This window comes from Hydra viridissima, unplaced genomic scaffold, assembly GCF_058129835.1.
Source record: "Hydra viridissima isolate aposymbiotic clone 2 unplaced genomic scaffold, HvirCarnegie_v1 scaffold_9, whole genome shotgun sequence".
NCBI classification, from domain to species: domain Eukaryota; kingdom Metazoa; phylum Cnidaria; class Hydrozoa; order Anthoathecata; family Hydridae; genus Hydra; species Hydra viridissima.
The window spans coordinates 332,399-351,177 of NW_028324308.1; the positions used below are offsets into that span (position 1 = coordinate 332,399).

The 18,779-nt window shown below is 30.0% G+C and overlaps 2 protein-coding genes and 1 long non-coding RNA gene across 4 annotated transcripts; 1 reads left to right on the forward strand and 2 right to left on the reverse strand.

The window, feature by feature from the left end:
• Nucleotides 1-4,997: 4,997 nt before the first annotated feature.
• LOC149883484 (uncharacterized) lies at nt 4,998-6,721 on the reverse strand. Its single transcript, XR_016455760.1, has 2 exons — nt 6,532-6,721; nt 4,998-6,408 (listed from the first exon to the last, which is right to left on the reverse strand). It is a non-coding gene; the product is annotated as an uncharacterized LOC149883484 (long non-coding RNA).
• A 3,062-nt stretch (nt 6,722-9,783) lies between these two features.
• On the reverse strand, nt 9,784-14,766 carry LOC149883485 (uncharacterized). 2 transcript variants are annotated; one of them, XM_090098316.1, is made up of 3 exons: nt 14,282-14,766; nt 10,233-10,538; nt 9,784-10,007 (listed from the first exon to the last, which is right to left on the reverse strand). In XM_090098316.1, the coding sequence occupies exons 1-2, from the start codon at nt 14,617-14,619 to the stop codon at nt 10,253-10,255; spliced, it is 624 nt and encodes a 207-aa protein (XP_089954442.1). In that variant the 5' UTR covers nt 14,620-14,766; the 3' UTR covers nt 9,784-10,007; nt 10,233-10,252. The 2 variants fall into 2 exon arrangements, with proteins under 2 accessions (XP_089954442.1, XP_089954443.1); XM_090098317.1 differs by lacking the exons at nt 9,784-10,007; nt 10,233-10,538 and adding an exon at nt 10,846-11,482.
• On the forward strand, nt 14,735-18,515 carry LOC149883486 (uncharacterized; the record flags this gene model as incomplete). Its single annotated transcript, XM_090097528.1, has 3 exons — nt 14,735-15,084; nt 15,124-15,349; nt 17,344-18,515. Coding segments are annotated over 3 exons (966 nt in total), but the record flags the coding sequence as incomplete, so codon positions are not given.
• Between the last annotated feature and the right edge of the window lie 264 nt (nt 18,516-18,779).

Here is an 18,779-nt window from a genome sequence, read left to right on the forward strand (position 1 = left end):
AGAAAGATACAAAATTCTTCTAAACTAGATTAAGTTTTCAACAGAACGTATCTGGAACTCAATTCATAGAAAAAGCAAATATTTCTCTTCGACTTGATTTTTTTTTTTAAATCCATAGATGAAATTTTTACAAACTGATATAAAATTTAAATTACCTTCACGACACTTTTTTGAGTTATTTATAACTTCATATAAAAGTAAATGACCTTTGCCAAATCATTTCTCATTAAAAGTTTCATTAAAAATTCTGTACTTTAACATATAAAAATAATTTCTTTTTTAACAAATTACGTGTAAATAAATTAGTCTATTGACAGAAAACTTTTTTTATACCGACGGGGGTACCTGAGAGTTCGAGTACCTTAAGATTGTTTACTTTTTTTACATTGTTTACATTTCTTACATTCCAAACGAAGAATATGACGAGTAACCTGATTGGTCAATTTGGATGTAAAATGATCTTAATTAGGCTCGCAGATAGAAGAAGCTCGTAGAGGAAGTAATGAGCTTGCTTACCTGGAAATGTCCACAATAAGTGTTTATTTAGGGGAATTACAAAAATTTGTAGGCACGCTATTTGTTTTTACCGTCTTTTACTACTTTGTTTAATCTTATTTTTGACGGATGTCTTCATAATTTTATGGAATTTAGCTGATTACGTCACTAAATATCATCATTTTTATTAGCTTTAAATATAAACTGTGTTAGTAGGTCACATCAGTAACAGCTGAACGTGTTAAAACTGTTAGTTACTTAAAACGGCGATTAAAAAAATTCCGGATTGCGACCTTTTTCGAGAAATATGGAGCCTAGAAAATTTTTCTAAAGTTCACGAAATTTACCGAAAAGTCGGAATTAGAAACTTTTTTTTCGAAACCTTTTGGTGATTTTTTAAAAAAAAAGTTAAGCTTTCGAAACTCTTTCTGAAAGAATACTTTAACTGTACAATTAAAACCGATTAGCTGCATGTAAAATGAAATGCAATCAGAAATCTTTATTTAAATCATTGCTTCTTCTTCCTGTCCAATTCTGTCTCTGCCTCTGCCTCCAACCACAGCTTCCTAACAGGGTTGACCCATGTTTTGTTAGATTTCTTTATCTGATGCTCCAGGAAATCCTCCTCCCACTTAATGGTGAATAATTGTGCATAACTTTTCCCTTAGTTATTTTTTCTTGTCATTTTCAAAACTCAGTTTAATTTAATGGGAAAACGAAAAGATTTTTTTCTGAAACCACCACACGCTAAACATTTTGTAAACAAAATACAAACACAATTAAAAGTTCATTAATACAACCGCTAAAAAAAAAAAAAATTTTTCTTTTTTCACATTTACTTATTTTACATGCTTCATTTCGATAGAAAAATTTGTGTGTTATTTTACTCATTTGTTTTTTAAACAGAGTCAAAAGGCTTAAACAAATGTAAGTAAAATTAACTTTAAATGACCTAAGGAAGTAAATCTCAAAATTAGTGGCAGCATTTATAACGTCGCGTTGCAAAACCCCGCCTTTTTACACTGTAACAATTTTTCCAATATACCTTAGTTAGGGGTTTAAATCTTCAATTTGGAACTTCTGCGAAACTTAAAAACTTCTGCGTACGAAAAGAGGAACAAATAGAAAGACTCACTATACATCAATACATGATGTACATCAAGTTGTACATCAGTTTAAAATACTCAAATAATTTGAGTTATAAAAACAGAATTTTGAAATCCATTGTAGGCACTCTGCAAACAGGCCATCTTTTAATATAACGGTATCTTTTATTGGAACATTGAATATATTAACAAGGTTGGTTTAAACAAAGATGATGCCGACAAGAAAAGATGAGGATTTGCAAAATGTTAATCAAATACACCTGGTACAGGTTGTTTAAAGGTCTGATCTCATAACCCTAGGAGTTTTCTGCGCTAAAAGTTCCTGAGGTACTTTATCAATTGGCAACTTTGTAGGTGTCTACAATCCACTCCTCATCTTTTCTAAATATTTCCGAAGTCTTCGTGTTGCTTGCCGCACTCTTTTTCTTGGCCTCTAAATGTTTTTTGAACTCTTCGAATGAACTGTAATAAATAAACCGAAGAAATTATAAATTCAAAACTTTTACTTAACGAACGACGAAAAGTGCGAGACAATTAAAATACCAGGTGGTCACTCATGCATTAAATTAAAATAGTCACATAAAAATTAAAAAATTTTTTTTGCAATAGCAAAAAAAAATTTTTAATTTTAATGTGACTATTTTAATTTAATGCATGAGTTTAGTTATATTTGTAATTTAATGCATGAAGTTTAATTTAATGAATCAAATTTTAATTTGATGCATGAAGTTTAATTATATTTGTAACGATAAAATGATAATAGTTTAACTTTTGAGTTCGCGACAATTCTGTAGTTTATAATTTTTATTAGCAAGTAGAGGCCACGTTAATCAAAAGGTAATTAGCAAAACCTTTTCAGAGAACCATTGTTCAAACCAAAACACGAAACAAACATGTTAAATAACAAAGATTGTCTATGCTAGAATAGCACCTGAGAAGAATAGCACCTGATATAAGAAACATCTGTGGGCACATAAAAAGAAGTGTAGAGAAAATATTGAGGGAGAAAAAGAAGAAAAAAAAGAAAAAAGAGAGAAATGTGGAGGTTTTGAAAGAGTAAGTTTTACTATTATATATATTTCGAGTGAGGAATTTAGTATACCGTTATTATTTGAACTAAAGTTTTATTGTTAAAGCTTATGCCCAAATCATACACGAACCATACGCAAATAACATTCGACGAGACACATAAACTGAGCGCTAGTCAAAGCAAAAAAGGATTAGAACCGAACAACCTAAACAAACACAAAATCTTTACATGAACCAAAAGATCATCGTTCCATTTACAGGAATTAATAAAACTAGTGTGAATGCTGTCAAATCTGCTTTTAGAAATCATTGAATCTTCCTTGTAACATATTTTCATTCGCAGATAATGATATACCTTTTTAAGTTACCAACTTTCATTTATTCTATTCATATAAAGATGTAAAAATTATTTTAAAAATATTTGACCAAAAGTTGGGTAAAGTAAAACTATCAAATTGTCATCAAATTTTGAAAATGCTGGATTTTCTTGTTGACTATCGCAACTAACTGGATTTTTCTTATATCTACTAAAGTCAATGATATACCTTTTTAAGTTACCAAATCTTAATATTTTAGTAACACAGTTATTAAAAAGCACACATCCATAAACATATCAGGACTCAACCAACATTTAAAAATTATTTTTTTGAAATCCTGCATAAGGATTGTTTATGATTTTTAGAGAGTAATTTTAAAATGAGTTCAAAACCAGTTCAATAGCAAGGACCATTTTTGTGGAGTAACTTTCTATTCACTGAGATTGAAAGGAAAATTTTCAAAAACAAATATTTTTTTCTTCTTTGTATGTTTTACGATTCTTTTTAATTTAAATTGACTGTTAACACTAACTTAATTACAGTAGTTTTAATTATAACCGATACTCCTTGATAAACGAGACTCGGTGATAAACGAGACTCAGTGATAAACAAGGCTCGATAATAAAGGAAGCTCGAAGATAAGACACATACATGTCTTCTTCTGGCTCCGACCCTCTTTTTATTTGTTATAAGTATATTATTTTGTTCTAGTTCACTTAGTAAACTCCCCGATTTAAATTTTTACCCAATCAATCATAAACAATCAAGTGCGTGCAAAGATGCGGAATTTTGCTCTTTGACACTTTTTTCTAGCACACTAAAAAATATTCATTGAATCTTCTTTTTTTAACAAACTGTAAATACAGTGAGTACCTCCTATTTTTATTTTCCGTTTTTTAAAATTTTCCATTCAAAACTTAAAAGTGAAAAGATAGTTTAAAGATGTAGTATTAAATAGTAAGGACTTAGAGCCAACAAAAGTTTTCACAGCTGAGGGGTGAATTCTAAAAAGTCCTCCACTAGCAGGGACTGCGAGTAAATGTCACTCTCAGTTTGAGTTTAATTAAAGAGGCTATTGTGCAAGATATTATTGATGATTAAGTAAATTATAAACGTCATTTCAAGTTTTCGGATATTTTTCTAACCCTTCCGAATTTTTTCAAAAACTACTGATATATAGTTTCGATATTTCACAAAATTAAAAAAATAATAATAATAAAAAAAACTTAACCCATTTAAAGTTAACCATGTATAAAAAACATGTTTAACTTAATATTCTGAAATAAATTAAACATTACAAATATTTAAATGATAATATGCATTATTTCCTTTTTTTATGACCGGTTTTTTAGTTTATGGTTATTCTTCATAAATTCATTTTTTTTTTTTACACAGTTCTTCGTGATGGCTTCTCTTTAGAATATTCATTTCGCATTCTTGTGAATGTGTTTGACAACGTAGAAAGTTTGATAATAAAAACATCAGAAAAAAAAATCTGATTTTAAGTTTCGGATTTTTTTTCTTTCTAAAAGTTTTTGATGATGTTGTTACAGCTTTTAAATACTTCGAAAAAAGATTTTTCGTCCGAAACCACGCGAAATGTTTTCTATTGAGTTAATCCATTTTGACGCTCACCTCAAGCGCACACGACCCACAACCGCAATCTTCAACGATTAAAGTTGTGACAGGTCTGTAGTGTATGATGGTTTTGTTGTTCTCTTCAAAGCACTTTAAGAAGACAATCTTCTCATAAATATTGAAAGATCTGTTAATGGCTTCTTTTTCGCTATTTTCAAAATCGCAAATGCATCTTTCGTTCCAAATCGACAAATTGTCACACCCCTCTTGTTTTATGTTCAGCAAAGTAGGTCTTTTCATGCATCGATATTTCTGCGATGGAAGCATATAGTTAATAAAATCTAAATCGATTTTTTTCTGAATACTGTTATCCATCAGTCGCAAATGATCATCCCATGTCGCAAAAAGAGAAAGAAGATCGAAATAAATAGCAAAGAAAAGAAATGTCCCTGAAACTTTCATTTTTCCAAACTTTTCTTTTTTTTTCGAACGTTTCCGTCAAATAAAAATGATAACTGAATTGATTAGTGTGCTGTTCTAAAATGATTTGCAAGAGATTATTCATCGTGATAATTCATTTAATCCCTATTAATTGCAACCTCGCATACACTTTATCTCACTGTATACAAACTGATAAAATAATGAGATTTAGTATGAATGAATCGCTTGCTGAGCTTTCAGAAGTTTTCAAAACAGTATTTGACAGCAAGATGAGGAATACAAACATCTTTCATCGTAAAATCGAATTGTTAATACCCTCCATCATCTCCATGATACAAGAGAACCACAATTCAACCTTTTATTTATGAGAAAACTAAATATTTTCAATGACTGTAAATCTGTTTATTAGAATTCCATAATTAAAGCAATAAGTTAAATTAGAACTTTACCAAATAGCTTTGCATTTGTTTATAAAAAATTAGGTGAAATTTTTGACGATAATTATTTTTAAGTGAATTTTTACTGTTAAAATTGTTTTTTTTAAGAGTTTCTGTTTTAAAAAAGATATCACTTATGCTAAATACTACTATTTAAGGATAATTTTTGCAGATTGTAAATTGTGAAAGATTAGGAATAAACGCAAAACAAATCATCTTCAAGTCTCCATACCTAAGCAGTGTTATCTCGTTATCTCTATTTTTTTATATTTACTTGATTTAATGCGAACAAATAACATCCCCCCTGCTGAGTATAAAATAAATCTCATTTGTTAGATGATTTAAAAATAATGCATTGTTAAGGCACTTAATAAATTTCTTTAACAAAAACGGTTTGTAAAGTCAAAAAGAAAGAAACGAAGATTAAAATAAAATAATCCATTTAAAGGTTAAAAGACGTAAACGACTATAAAAAGCTATTCATGGATTTTAAGTGTTCGTCAATCTCTTTACTAAACTTAATAAAACTGCATTACTTATAATAAATAAATAATTTTGTTGCATAAATCTATATAAAGTTGTTTTTCTCTAAAATCATCTTGAATAGCTGAAATGAGGAGGCTCTAAATTCAAAGATTTTTTAAATATATAAATTTATAAAATCTATTTTAAAAGCCAAGCATTAAATTGATCCACGCGCGATTCCTGCATAAGTTAAAACAACATTTCTAATTGCTTATCTAGAATAATATAAACACTGTGGACAGCAAATTTAAAAAGACCTCATGGTGTTAAACAATGGTCTTCATTAGACCGTTAATAACTTAAAAAATTTGATCTCTTCTTAGTGAAGGAAATCATGTCGATTTTTTCACTGTCACAGCAAGGAAAGTATTTCAAAATATCCTGAAAAACATTTCAAAGAGTTATTTAGCTGAGCATGATTCCGATCAATCCCACTCGATGATTTTGCGAAACGTCACTTTAAGCCTGAGCGATCCATTGCTAGAAATATATGGTAAGGAAATACGAGTAAAGAACAAACAGTTTACAAAAAAATTCAATCAGATTTTAAGTTTGAAAAATACCAAACCATTGTTTTGAAAATTTCAAAAAATGATCACTAACCTTACTTTAAACAAAATAATTTCAAAGGTGTGGATCAGGAATAAAATAAAATCTTCCTGTTTATTAAGGTTAAAAATGTAGTTCATAGCTATCGGCAGTTTTGAATTAGCAAAATAAGTTTAGCATGTGTCATAAACAGCTTACTATGTGTAATAAAAAATTTAAGGTACTATTTTTTTTGAAACCTTCGGTTAGGAATTGCTTTAGAATTATACGAAATGCATAAAGCTTACTAACCCTTATCAGAAAAACTTCTAATTATGTTTTAAGTATTAATAATTAAAGTTGATTCCCAAAAGATTATTATGTTAAAGGAAGTGATCAGAGTTAAACTCTGAAAGAAAATTTTTCTAAACTAAAAGTCAGGGCCGCCACTTTGTTCACACAACAAAGTAACGGCCGTGCTTCGACCTCTAGAAACAAGAACACTTGACTACAACACCCCAAAAATACTGAAGTACTCAGAAAAAGAGAATGACTTTGAGTACAAATAAGTTAAATAAATGTCATTTGTGAAACAGATAATCAACAAAGAAAATTATTATCAAGGTTAGACGAAGCTTAAAATGTTATTCAACGAAGAGTTAAGTTGTCAGCTGGTACAATCGAAAATTCAGCGAATAGCTACTTCAACAAAAATGTGGTCCTATATTTACATTCGAAGTAAATGTACTCAAAGAATATACGAATATCTAATGAAAAGGAAGAAATGCTTGTAGAATGATCAAAGATACGAAAGGAATTTAAATGACAATCCGAAATGGACCATAGTTACTACTGCACTACAAACTGGCAAAACTGAGACTAAGTTGAATCAGTTTTATGATCCAATCATATATATAATTATAGCTTGTAGAAAATATGCATATAGTGACAAACTGCTTCAAAGAAAAACTTCTTAAGCAATAAGTTACTAAATTTGAAGGAATATTTTGAACTAGGTTAGATAATATCAAGTTGCTGAAATACTTTGAAAAAGTACAACGCAGCTGAAATTAAAAAAAAACACTCGATTAGCTAGTCTAATGTGGCCCAAAAATTAGATTGCGCAATGATTAACGTCTCTTCTTTTATCTCCTTTAATTTCAAGTTTTTAATTTTTTTGGATTACTTTTAAGGGAAATTAATATTCAGGATAATTTGAAAATTATTATAATTGGGAACTGGGATATTGAAAACTATTTGAACTGAAATAGGATTAAGATGTTTAGAATGCTATCTGCACATAAGTTACAGGTTGGATCAACCTTTTCATATGTTACCGGTTAGAACAAATGGCGGGCAAGAACCAAAAAAAAATTTTTCCCAAACACAAATAATGATATTAAAAAAACTCATGAAAGGTGAATCAGGGCTCATTCTAGATGTGCCGAATATATCTTAGAAAAGAGCTGGGTAATTTGTATGGGTTCAGGTTTCTAACTTTTTGTAACTATATTAATTTTTCAGTTTTAAAAAGCAATAGCATTCGCTACAAGTAAACTCGAATAGATGTAATTGTCTTATAGCTCACTATAACATACCATATGTTTTCAATATTTCGTGTTTTTAGCGATATGTAGGCCATTTTGTGAACAAATAGCTTTTGGAGTTATTTGGCACAATAATCGCGGAGCTGTTGGGAAAGTAAGGAAATTAGCTTTTCAGTATGAAAAAGCTAATAACATCAAAATGGCACAGAATCGGAGTAAAAATGAAGCAGCTGGTAAAGACTGGTTCACTGCTAACCTCAAAAAAAAAAAAAAGCTATCAACAAGAAAACCTGAAGCAACACGTCAAGCACGTGTTTCCAGTTTTAATCCCACTAACGTTAGAAAGTTTTACAACAATCGAGAAATCTGTTCTTAGTTGTTTACAGTAGGAAAGTGAAGATATTTGGAGTATGGAAGAAACTGGTGTAACCACATTTCAAAATTCAGATCATGTTGTAGCTCGTTAAGGTTTTAAACAAGTTTGACTTGTTTCATTTGCTGAGAGAGGCAATTTAGTACCGTCGCAATTGCTTTCTCTGCCGGTGGGAATTGTATTTTTATTTTCACGAATGAAGTTTAGAGAAAATTTTTTAAACGGTGCTCTGAATGGAAGTATAAGCGCTGCAGACCCTTCTGGTTGGATGCATGGCCGCCGAGAGGAGGGGGGTGGACGGGGAAGATCCCGGGGCCCCGTGTGTGTGCAAATAATTTTTTAAAATAATTTTTAAAAGATTAAAATAGTTTTGACTTTTAAAAGATTTAATTAACTTTCATTTTTAATTTTCAATGACCAGAGCACCCTTCTATTGGTCTCTGGGTATGTGATTAATCATAATAAGAGCTCCTTAAGAAAACTTCCCCAGGGCCCGAAATTTCCTTCAGTGGCTATGGTTGGAGGATTGAAGTTCGGTTTTTACAGTCTTTCCATCATTTTGTCAAATATGACGAAAAGACTGTAAAAACCGAACTTAATATACTACAAACTCAAAAGCAAGACCTGTCTTGTTACTATAAGACAATCATGACTCCCACTTCTCAATTGAAGCTTTAGAAACTTCAAAGGAAATGGTGTATCTCTTTTTTTTATATCTACTTCGTTGCAGTCACAAACTGCACCCCCCCCCCCCCCAGTTAGCAATAGTACATGGGTCATATATCGGAACAATGTGGGCTTTTTTATGGGCCCTATGTAGGAATCCTATATTAGACCCATAAAAATTTGTCCGCGGTTTATCAACGGGTCCTATATGGGCTAATCCATATAGTTAGCCCATATTGGACCTAACAAACTTCTGTGTTTTTACTTTATTTCTCTTAACAGAGTTTTTCATGGTTTGCCCATATTGGACCCAACAAGCTCCTATTTTCTTTTATTAACTTTGACCTATATGGCGCATTCGATGGTTGGCCCATGTTGGACCCAATAAACTCCTTTTTTTTGGGACCTATAGGAAACTTTAGTTTGTCAATCCATATGGATTCCAATATCAATAAACCACTATGTTAAATATTTAACTTGACCTATAGGTCAAGTTAAATATTTAACAACTAACTAAACTCTTACGTTCTCATATACATATACACACACACACACACACACGCACACACACACACACACACACACACACACACACACACACACACACACACACACACACACACACACACACACACACACACACACACACACACACACACACATATATATATATATATATATATATATATATATATATTAGATATAAACAATATGCTGAGAATAATATATATTTCCTGTAAATATTATATTATACAAAAAAAAATAAGAATAATATATATTTTCTGTAAATATTATATTATACAAAAAAAAGTATAAGTAACTTAGAGCTTGTTAGACTGTTTTCTTGCTTCGCCACGCTTAGCTCTATTACCATCTCGATCGCAAGCACCAACAAGCCATTTTGCAAGGGACATTTCGAAATCTTTCATCGTGCATGTCGACGTCAGGTTGTTAAGCTTTAAGGCCTTTATAAAAAATAATACATTTCCAGTAGTTAAAGAATCTTAAATACACAATATTCTTATCGTCTTTGAAAATCTGAACCATAAGGGTTTTTACTAAACATAACAATAGAGTGCACAATTTTTAAAACTAACCAAACAAAATTTACATATGTTCAATTGTATTTAATATCTGGCAAAGTAGCAGAGAAATATTACCAAAATTTATTTAAAACTATGATTACTCACTATAAATCACTTGAAATAGCTCAGTACTCTTTAACACTTTTTTTGACTGTCATCAATGCTGCTATGTCAAGAGATGAAAATAGTGTTTCATAAGATATAGGCGTAATTGGTAAAGTTGTTATCAATGTTGGTGAACTTGACGCCGTAACAGAAAATGGCACAGAAAATAAAGGGGTAAGAATTTTAGTTGTAGCACTAAGTTGAGTTTTCCCAGCTAATTTTTTTTTCTCAATAGGGAAATAATCAATGTCATTTTCAAATTCCATTTCAGGTGCAAAATCTGATGAAATTTTTCTAGTTGTAATCCTAAACAATAAATGTAATTATCACCAAATGTTTTCTTAAAATAGTTTAAAAATATTTTAAATTGTTCAATTAAAAATTATTACTTGCATGGAGTAGGTGGAATTAATACTTACATGGAGCATTAGTTCCACCCACTCCATGTAAGTATTAACTTTAAATTAGTTAAAAATTAATACTTACACGGGCTGGGTGGAAATAATAAATAGAAATAAATGTGATATTAAAAGAATTGAAATAAAGTTAAATTTAAAAAAGCACATTAAAAAAAAAAACAAAAAAAAATGAACGAAAATACCCGATAGCGCAAAAGTTTCGGTTCGAGGATCGGGTTTATTACCTCTTTTTGGGTAATTTTATTATCCGAATTATCGGGTTGTTTTATTACCCATCTACGGGTACCCGCTGGTATTCGTGTCGCGGTTTCGCTCCCTAAGATAAGCCCACATTAAAACCACACAGGTCCAGTAAAGTTGAATTATCTTGCTTTTTAACATTTTTTTTTGTTGCGTTTGCCAACATTAGTCCCATAAATAAACCAACTATCAAACACACTTATGACCGATATAAGTCAGCCTATAATAGGCCCTATGTGGACTTGCCCACTTCTAAGTTTATATATAGGAAGCCCATATTAAAACCAGACCGGTCCCGTAAAGTTGTGCTCACTATTTGTTAATTGTGTTTGCCCATATTGGTCCCGCAAAAAAACCAAACATCAGACACAGTTAGGACCGAAGTGAGATTGCATACAATCGGCTCTAGGTGGGCTTGCTTACGGGGCCTAGATCGCATTGTATTTAGTCCTTTTAAAAAATACGCAAACACAGCTTGCGATTCATGGATGACAATCCACTCTGGTTCAACAATGACAGTTTATAATATAGCAAACATTGTGAGTGATTCCTTTCCACTGGCATGTACCTCAAACAATATCACAGCTGGCTCTAAAAAAACAGGAACTATTCCACAAAATGTTAACATTTTCAGTGAATATGATTTTATACCTGCATAAAGTGCCGATAGATCAAATTCAGAACCAGGCCCTGCTATGGCAAGTTTCATTTTAATAGTAAATAATAATTTTTTTCATATTGACTTAATAATATCAAAGAAAGCGATAAGCCAAAAGTTAATTGCTCAAAATATTTAGTACCATAATGTTATATCTCATCTGCAGACAATTATTGATGATGACAGAATAATGATGGATTTAGTTTAGGCGAGCTAACTGAAATTCTCCTGAATATTTGAGATTCAAAAAGCTAAAAAAAAAGGATTTTAGATAAAAAGGGCAAGAAAAAAGGAAGCACATCAACTGATTTACGAAATATTTAGTATTTTAAAAAAACAAAAAGAATCTACAAAGAAGAAAAAGTTAAATATGGAAGAGAAAAAGAAAAGAAAAAAGTTTAATAAGTCTAAAATTGAGATGAGTAAAAATCCAACACGTAAAAGAAGCATATAGCAATGGTAAAAAGTCTGAATCATGAAGACAACTTTGATGATGAGAAATGTTTTTGTTTGGTTTGCATTGGTTAACTTTTCTAAAGGTAGACCTGAGGAAATCTTGGTTTAGTGCATTAAATATCACTTTTGGGCTAACGAGTCTTGCATAATTGAAAACACATTATTTTACGTCTGTAACAACTGTAATGATGACGATTAGTATCATAATTATTACTATTCATATTATACTTACATGAAGTTAATTAATATTTACTCTTTTGTTCTAAATACTATATTGGTTTAAGGGCAAAAAAGTTAAGGCCAAAAAATGTTAAGGTCAAAAATTATTGTTGGATGAAAATTATTATCAGTTTCCATAAAAAAAGATATATCTGAAAAAAATGCTTAATTTTACTAAACTTGTCTCTTTTTATATGGTAAGTCCAATTCATCCTGATGGTTTAGGAAACATACCCCCTGGACGCGTTAAGTTAGCACAAACTTTTTTCTTATTTGGAGATCCTTTTTGGGCTACCAATCATTTTTTAACAACGTTTGACACTTAAAAATTATTCCAAATTTAAAATTTTTTTTGAACTGCCAATTGATATTTTCAAAACAATCCAAAAATGCACAGAGCTCAAAAACTAAAACTGTAGCCAACTAGCCCCGGTCTCCCCTACTTGCTCTTATCAAGCTGGCTTGCCTAACTTATTTAATCTCATTAAGTGAAACTTTAGTAAACCGAAGAGAATAATTGAACTTGAATACAATTTTGTTTTGCATATTTTGTAAAGTACAATCAATAAAAAAAGGTAATTTTTGCGAGTGTAACAGATAAAACTTTGAAAACTTTTAAAATATTCATCGCATTTGAATGGAATTTTTTTTTTTCACATTTGAAAGGAAATTTTTGTCAAACTGCGAGTTTCAGCGAATTCAGCGACTCATCTTTTCATTGTTTATAAAGTTTTCAAAACGAAGAGGAAAATGCGAAAAATTTGCCGTCACTTATAGTCGCAAGCAATTCGTCCATGCCCAATATCTATAACCAATTTAATGATAAAAAACCGTTTTTTTTTTTTGTTTTTTTTTTTTAAATGAAGCATTTAAACATCATCAATTGTAAAATTAAGTGTTATTTAACATCTTAAAAGCCTGAAAATAATAATTAGTAAGTCCAAAATTACTTGTCTTAAATTTTTATAACTTGAGGCGCACAAATATATCTGTAAATATGTACTAACGCTTCAATTCATTCAACCGTATAAATTTCATAAGGGTTAAAAAGTTGCTTGTAAATACGAAAGCGAAAGCGAAAGCGAACAAGATCATGACTACCAGCAATTTGTTAAGGAATTCAATTAATCACTATTTTTGTAAGAAATATAAAATAAAAAATAATGAGCTGAGAATAAAGTATATAAAAGTAAAAAAAAAAATGTTTAATTTGCTTGTGATTTCACTTTTTGAGTGATTGTCAAAAGAGTTGAGTTTCAGAGATTAAGTTCTTTATTCTTGCCAAACTCCAGATGATTCTAATAAAAATGTACTTTCTTACATCCGAATAAAGTATATTAATTAATACGAGAGCAAAGTAAATCAGATTGCATGAAAATAATTTTTATTATCTATCATAAATTTTTGCAGCTTTACTTTATTTCTGGTTGTTTACCTTCAAGTATGTTCCAAAAGATGTTATTGCATCTTCCTAACATATAAATGTTATTTCCTTTCTTTCTAATATTATACACTAAATCAAATAATATTTAACTCTCCCATAATAGAGCAAAATTTGTTTTATTAAATTCATTTAGGGTTTATTTAATTTCCTAATTGTCTTTTTATGCTTAAAAATTCATTCTTCAAGAATCTATCAATTTTATTGATTTTTTAGACCTATCAAATATACATATAAATAAGTGGAATATAGCTTATCATGTTGGTGTTAATTTAAAAAAAGGTCCCTGTTTATTTTAAGGGATGCAGAAACCATATCTGAAGAGAAAATTAGGTACTAATAATTAACAAAACAGTCATTGATTCATTAATCTTCGAGTGTGAAAGACCAACGAGCTTTAAAGCATGTTATTCTTGTGGAACATAGAATTTTTATAAAACATTTGATATGAGAGAATAAATGACTTTTTTCTCAACTAAATTTTTTAGAAAATATTTTTTATATACTATATATATATATATATATATATATATATATATATATTAGCAATTCTAAAAAGAACAATAGTATAAAAAAAATTAATACTTTAAATATTATTTCAATACCACATACTAACCTTATAAAAAATCCAATATTAAATCTTTCGAATATATCAATCTCACGTGAACAGGAAAACTTGTTATGTCTTGGTCCACAATTTATTCCAACACAAAATAAAATACCATTTATTGATATTATAACATCAACTGAAGAATGTGGTTTAAATATAGAAAAAAATGTGAATACAGAAAGAGAAGAATTTTTAAGACAGAATGTCAGCAAAACGTTAACCAAATATTTAAGAGTGAAAACTGATAATAATATTTTTAAAAACCAACGTAAAGCTATCAATAAACTCAAAAATTTAACCAACATAAAATTATATCCATTTGATAAAGGTAATGGGTTTGCCATTTTAAATTCGGAATCAGCAATACAAAAGATAAAAGAACAACTTGGCAATTGTGCAATATCTGCAGTTGATCCAACTCAGAAGTTCCTAAATCTTATCCAACGTACCCTTAGTAAATTAAAGAAAGATAAAAAATTAGATAAAGAAATATATGATAAAATATATCCTTCAGATGCAATTCCGCCCCGTTTGTGTGGTTGTATTAAAGCACATAAAAGTGAAAAAGGTTATCCAATGCGAATAATAGTTTCGACAATTGGCACACCACCTCATAAACTTTCGCAACATCTTGTTGAGATCATACAACCAACTTTAAATAAAAATGAATGCCGTGTTAAAAACTCATCTTCATTTGTATCAACAGCAAAAGAATGCTTTATTAATGACGAAATTCAAGTATCGTTTGATGTTATTAATTTATACCCATCAGTGCCTCTTGATAAAGCAATGGTTGCAATTATTGATATGCTTAACAATGATAGAGAAAATCTAATACAATGAACTAAATTATCTTTAGTAGACATTCATAAACTAATCGATCTCTGTATTAGTAAGTGTTATTTTTTATGGGAAGACAAAATATATATTTTAAAAAACTCTGGTCCAATAGGTCTATCCATAATGGTCGTCATGTCAGAAGCATATCTACAACATATTGAATCTAATGCTATTCAACAGGCCTTGAACGTCAATATTGCACCAAAAACTTATAAACGTTACGTTGACGATAGTGTGAGGAGGGAAAACTAAAATAAAAACGACGATCGATAGAAAAACATACACAATATGATTCACCAACTCTTCACATAAATAAGTTAGAAGAAAAGTTAAATACAACTGTGGAAAAACGTAAATACGAAGACGCGTAAATGGTAAAGCGATAATAAGAAAAGCTAAAAACAACGATCGGAAAAGACACATACAAGATGACTCGTCCACTATTCACATAAATAAATGATAAAGTAAAAAGAATTAAGTTAAAAACAACAACTGAGAAAAGACGTAAACGTGGAGACTCGTAAACGATAAAGCGACAATTAGAAAAGTTAAAAACAACGATCAGAAAAGACTTATACACGATGATTCACCAATCTATCACGTAAGTAGACGATAAAACGGAAAGAAGAAAAGTTAAATACAACTGAGAAAAGACGTAAACACGAAGACTCATAAACCTGCCATATAAATAAATGAAAAGATATCGCAACAGGAAAACAAGCAAAAACTATAAAAGCTCAAAAAAAAAGAGTTAACTAGGGTTAACTGGAGTTAACTAGAGTTAAGTGGAGAGAGAGTTAAGAGAAGAAGAATTAGAGTTTTTAAGTGAAGTTTTTGGGAGAAGAGAAAGAGTTTTTGAAGAAGAGATTTAAAAGAGAATTTTAAGAGAAAGAGATTTTAAAGAAGAGATTTAAAAGAGAATTTTAAGAGAAAGAGATTTTGAAGAAGAGATTTAAAAGAGAATTTTAAGAGAAAGAGATTTTGAAGAAGAGATTTAAAAGAGAATTTTAAGAGAAAGAGATTTTGAAGAAGAGATTTAAAAGAGAATTTTAAGAGAAAGAGTTTTAAAAAGATTTAAAAGAAGATTTTTATGAGAAAAGAGTTATAAGAGATTTAAAGAGGATTTTAATGAAGAAAAAGAATTTTGTGGTAGGAAGAGTATTTTGATGAATAAACAGTTTAATAAGCAGTTGAATAAAAGAAGAAAAGAAGATTTTAATATTGATTGTTGGAGAATAACCAGAAGATTTAATTAAAGAAGAGATATTTGTAATAAAAGAAGATATAAAAGAAAGAGGAGTAATTGAAATAAAAAGTATTGAACACTGCAAGAAGCGTAAGAGAATATTATTTGTATTATATAAAAGTTATAAGAGTAAGAGTGCTACCATTACACATTAATAGAACATTTGTTGAGTTTTATTATATTATAGAATATACTGAGGACGGCGATTATAAGTTTAGTCCTTTTAGATTAAACCTTGCCCATTCCTAACCAAACTATTCCCAAACCTAGCCCTTTCCTAACCAAGTACTTCCCAGACCACTAACCTCGTTCCCAACCTCCATATACCTAATCCAAACATAACAGAAAACCCAAACTTCCCCTTCCCCTTCCCCTTTACTGCAAAACACAGAAAACATAATAATAATAATAATAAAAATAAATAAAAAATAAAAACGCCACCCTTACAATAGCCATGCTCGATTTACTAATATTAATGACGCAAATTCTTTTTTAGCACTTTTAAATTCACAAGATAAATCTATCCAATATACATGCGAATACGAAAATGCTCAACACCAATTAAATTTTTTAGATATTTGTATCTCCACCAATCAATCCCTTCACAAATATGAGTTTTCCATACACCGAAAAAATGCAATTACAAACGTGCTTATAAAACCGAAATCATCTGTTTCACCGAATATCGCAGTTGGTATTTTTAAAGGTTTTTTAGCTAGAGCATACAAAATTTGTTCAGAACATAACATTCAAGATGAAATTGATTTTCTTATCAAAATATTTACTGAAAATGGACATTCTCATAAACGGTATTCAGATATTGCTAAAAATTATAAATACTCCACAAATCCATCTTGTTCTCAAAAAATTGATACCAAAAATCTTGTTATTTTACCATGGGTTCCGAAATTAGGCCTTGTTCTTAGAAAAGAATTTCGTAAAGTTGGCGTTAAAACAGTCTTTCGTTTTGGTAATCCCTTAGTCAATATACTTTGCCGAAACAAATCTAAATCCGAATAGTTATCCAGGAGTGTACCAACTTAATTGCACATGTGGCGCATGTTATATTGGGGAAACAAGAAAAAAGATTTCTACACGAGTTCAAGAACATAAAAATAACGTTACAAAAGCCAACTGGGAAACATCTGGAATAGCGGAACATTCACAACATTGTAAAGGTAAAATAAACTGGGAGAACCCTAAAACACTTTCTGTAATTTCAAACAACTACACAAGGAAGATTCGCGAGGCCATTGAAATACAACGTATACAATGCACAAAACCTAAAGAAAACATTTTAAATCGCGACAATGGCAATTTGGTGATGACTCACCATTGGAAACCGTTTTTTGTAAAATTAAAAAAATCTTGAATATCTGACGGTGCAATGACATCATTTGATTACGTTTATTATAATTTTTTAAACGGTTTTTTTAACGGTTTTATTAGTTTGATAATGGCTCTCACCATATGAGCCGAAATATTACATCAAGGACGTATTAATAGATGGACGTTCAACGCATTGTTTCATAAAAAAGATATGCGTGTTACGGTATTGTTTAGATAACAAAAGCGAAACAATAGGTGATAACTGCGAAACCGGGGAGTATTTTTATTTTTTTCGACGTCGGAAAAAGATGGTCTCGACTACCCAATAAAAATATTTTTAAAAGTATTTTACTGAGCATCGATACATAAAATGAGTATGACAGAAAACTTTGCTATTAATCAAGATTATTCTTTTTTGCTTGAAAGTATTGATAACCAAATTGAATTAGTTGTTGTTGATTTTATTGAGATAGATCTTGAAGAGTTAGCGGACTTGTTATCAGAGGATTTTGAATTGGAGCTCATACCACCAGCAATTCCTACAGAGAAGCTGATTGCAGAAGAAACCAAAATGCTGAAAAAAACAGAAGAACGCTTAATAACTAAATTTACCTGTCTGAAATGTTACAATAAATATCTTAGAGAATCGAATTTTAAAAAGCATGAAAAGAAATGTTACATTGCCACTAAATGTGTGCTTATACTCACATGTTGTGGAGCTTAACGCCTAAACGGGTGCTAATTTATATTTGCAAATACTCCCAGATTATGAAAATATTGTAATAACTCTTAATTTTGATAAAAGAAATTATTCAAAACTGTAAATTGTTGTAATGTACTATTGAACTTCCATATAGAAGAATGCAAGTTGTCTTTATTACATTTTTTACATATACTGGTGTAAGAAAATGTACACAGTTAAAAAATGGCTAGTTAAAGGTTATAGATGATTGACATTTCTCTTTAACCTGGGTTCCATTACAGCCAAGTTAGTATGGTAGATGGTACTAAAATCACAACAGACTTCTAAACATATTAATGAACAACCTCTCTGTCTAATAACATTAAAGTTTTCAACTGTATTGCTTT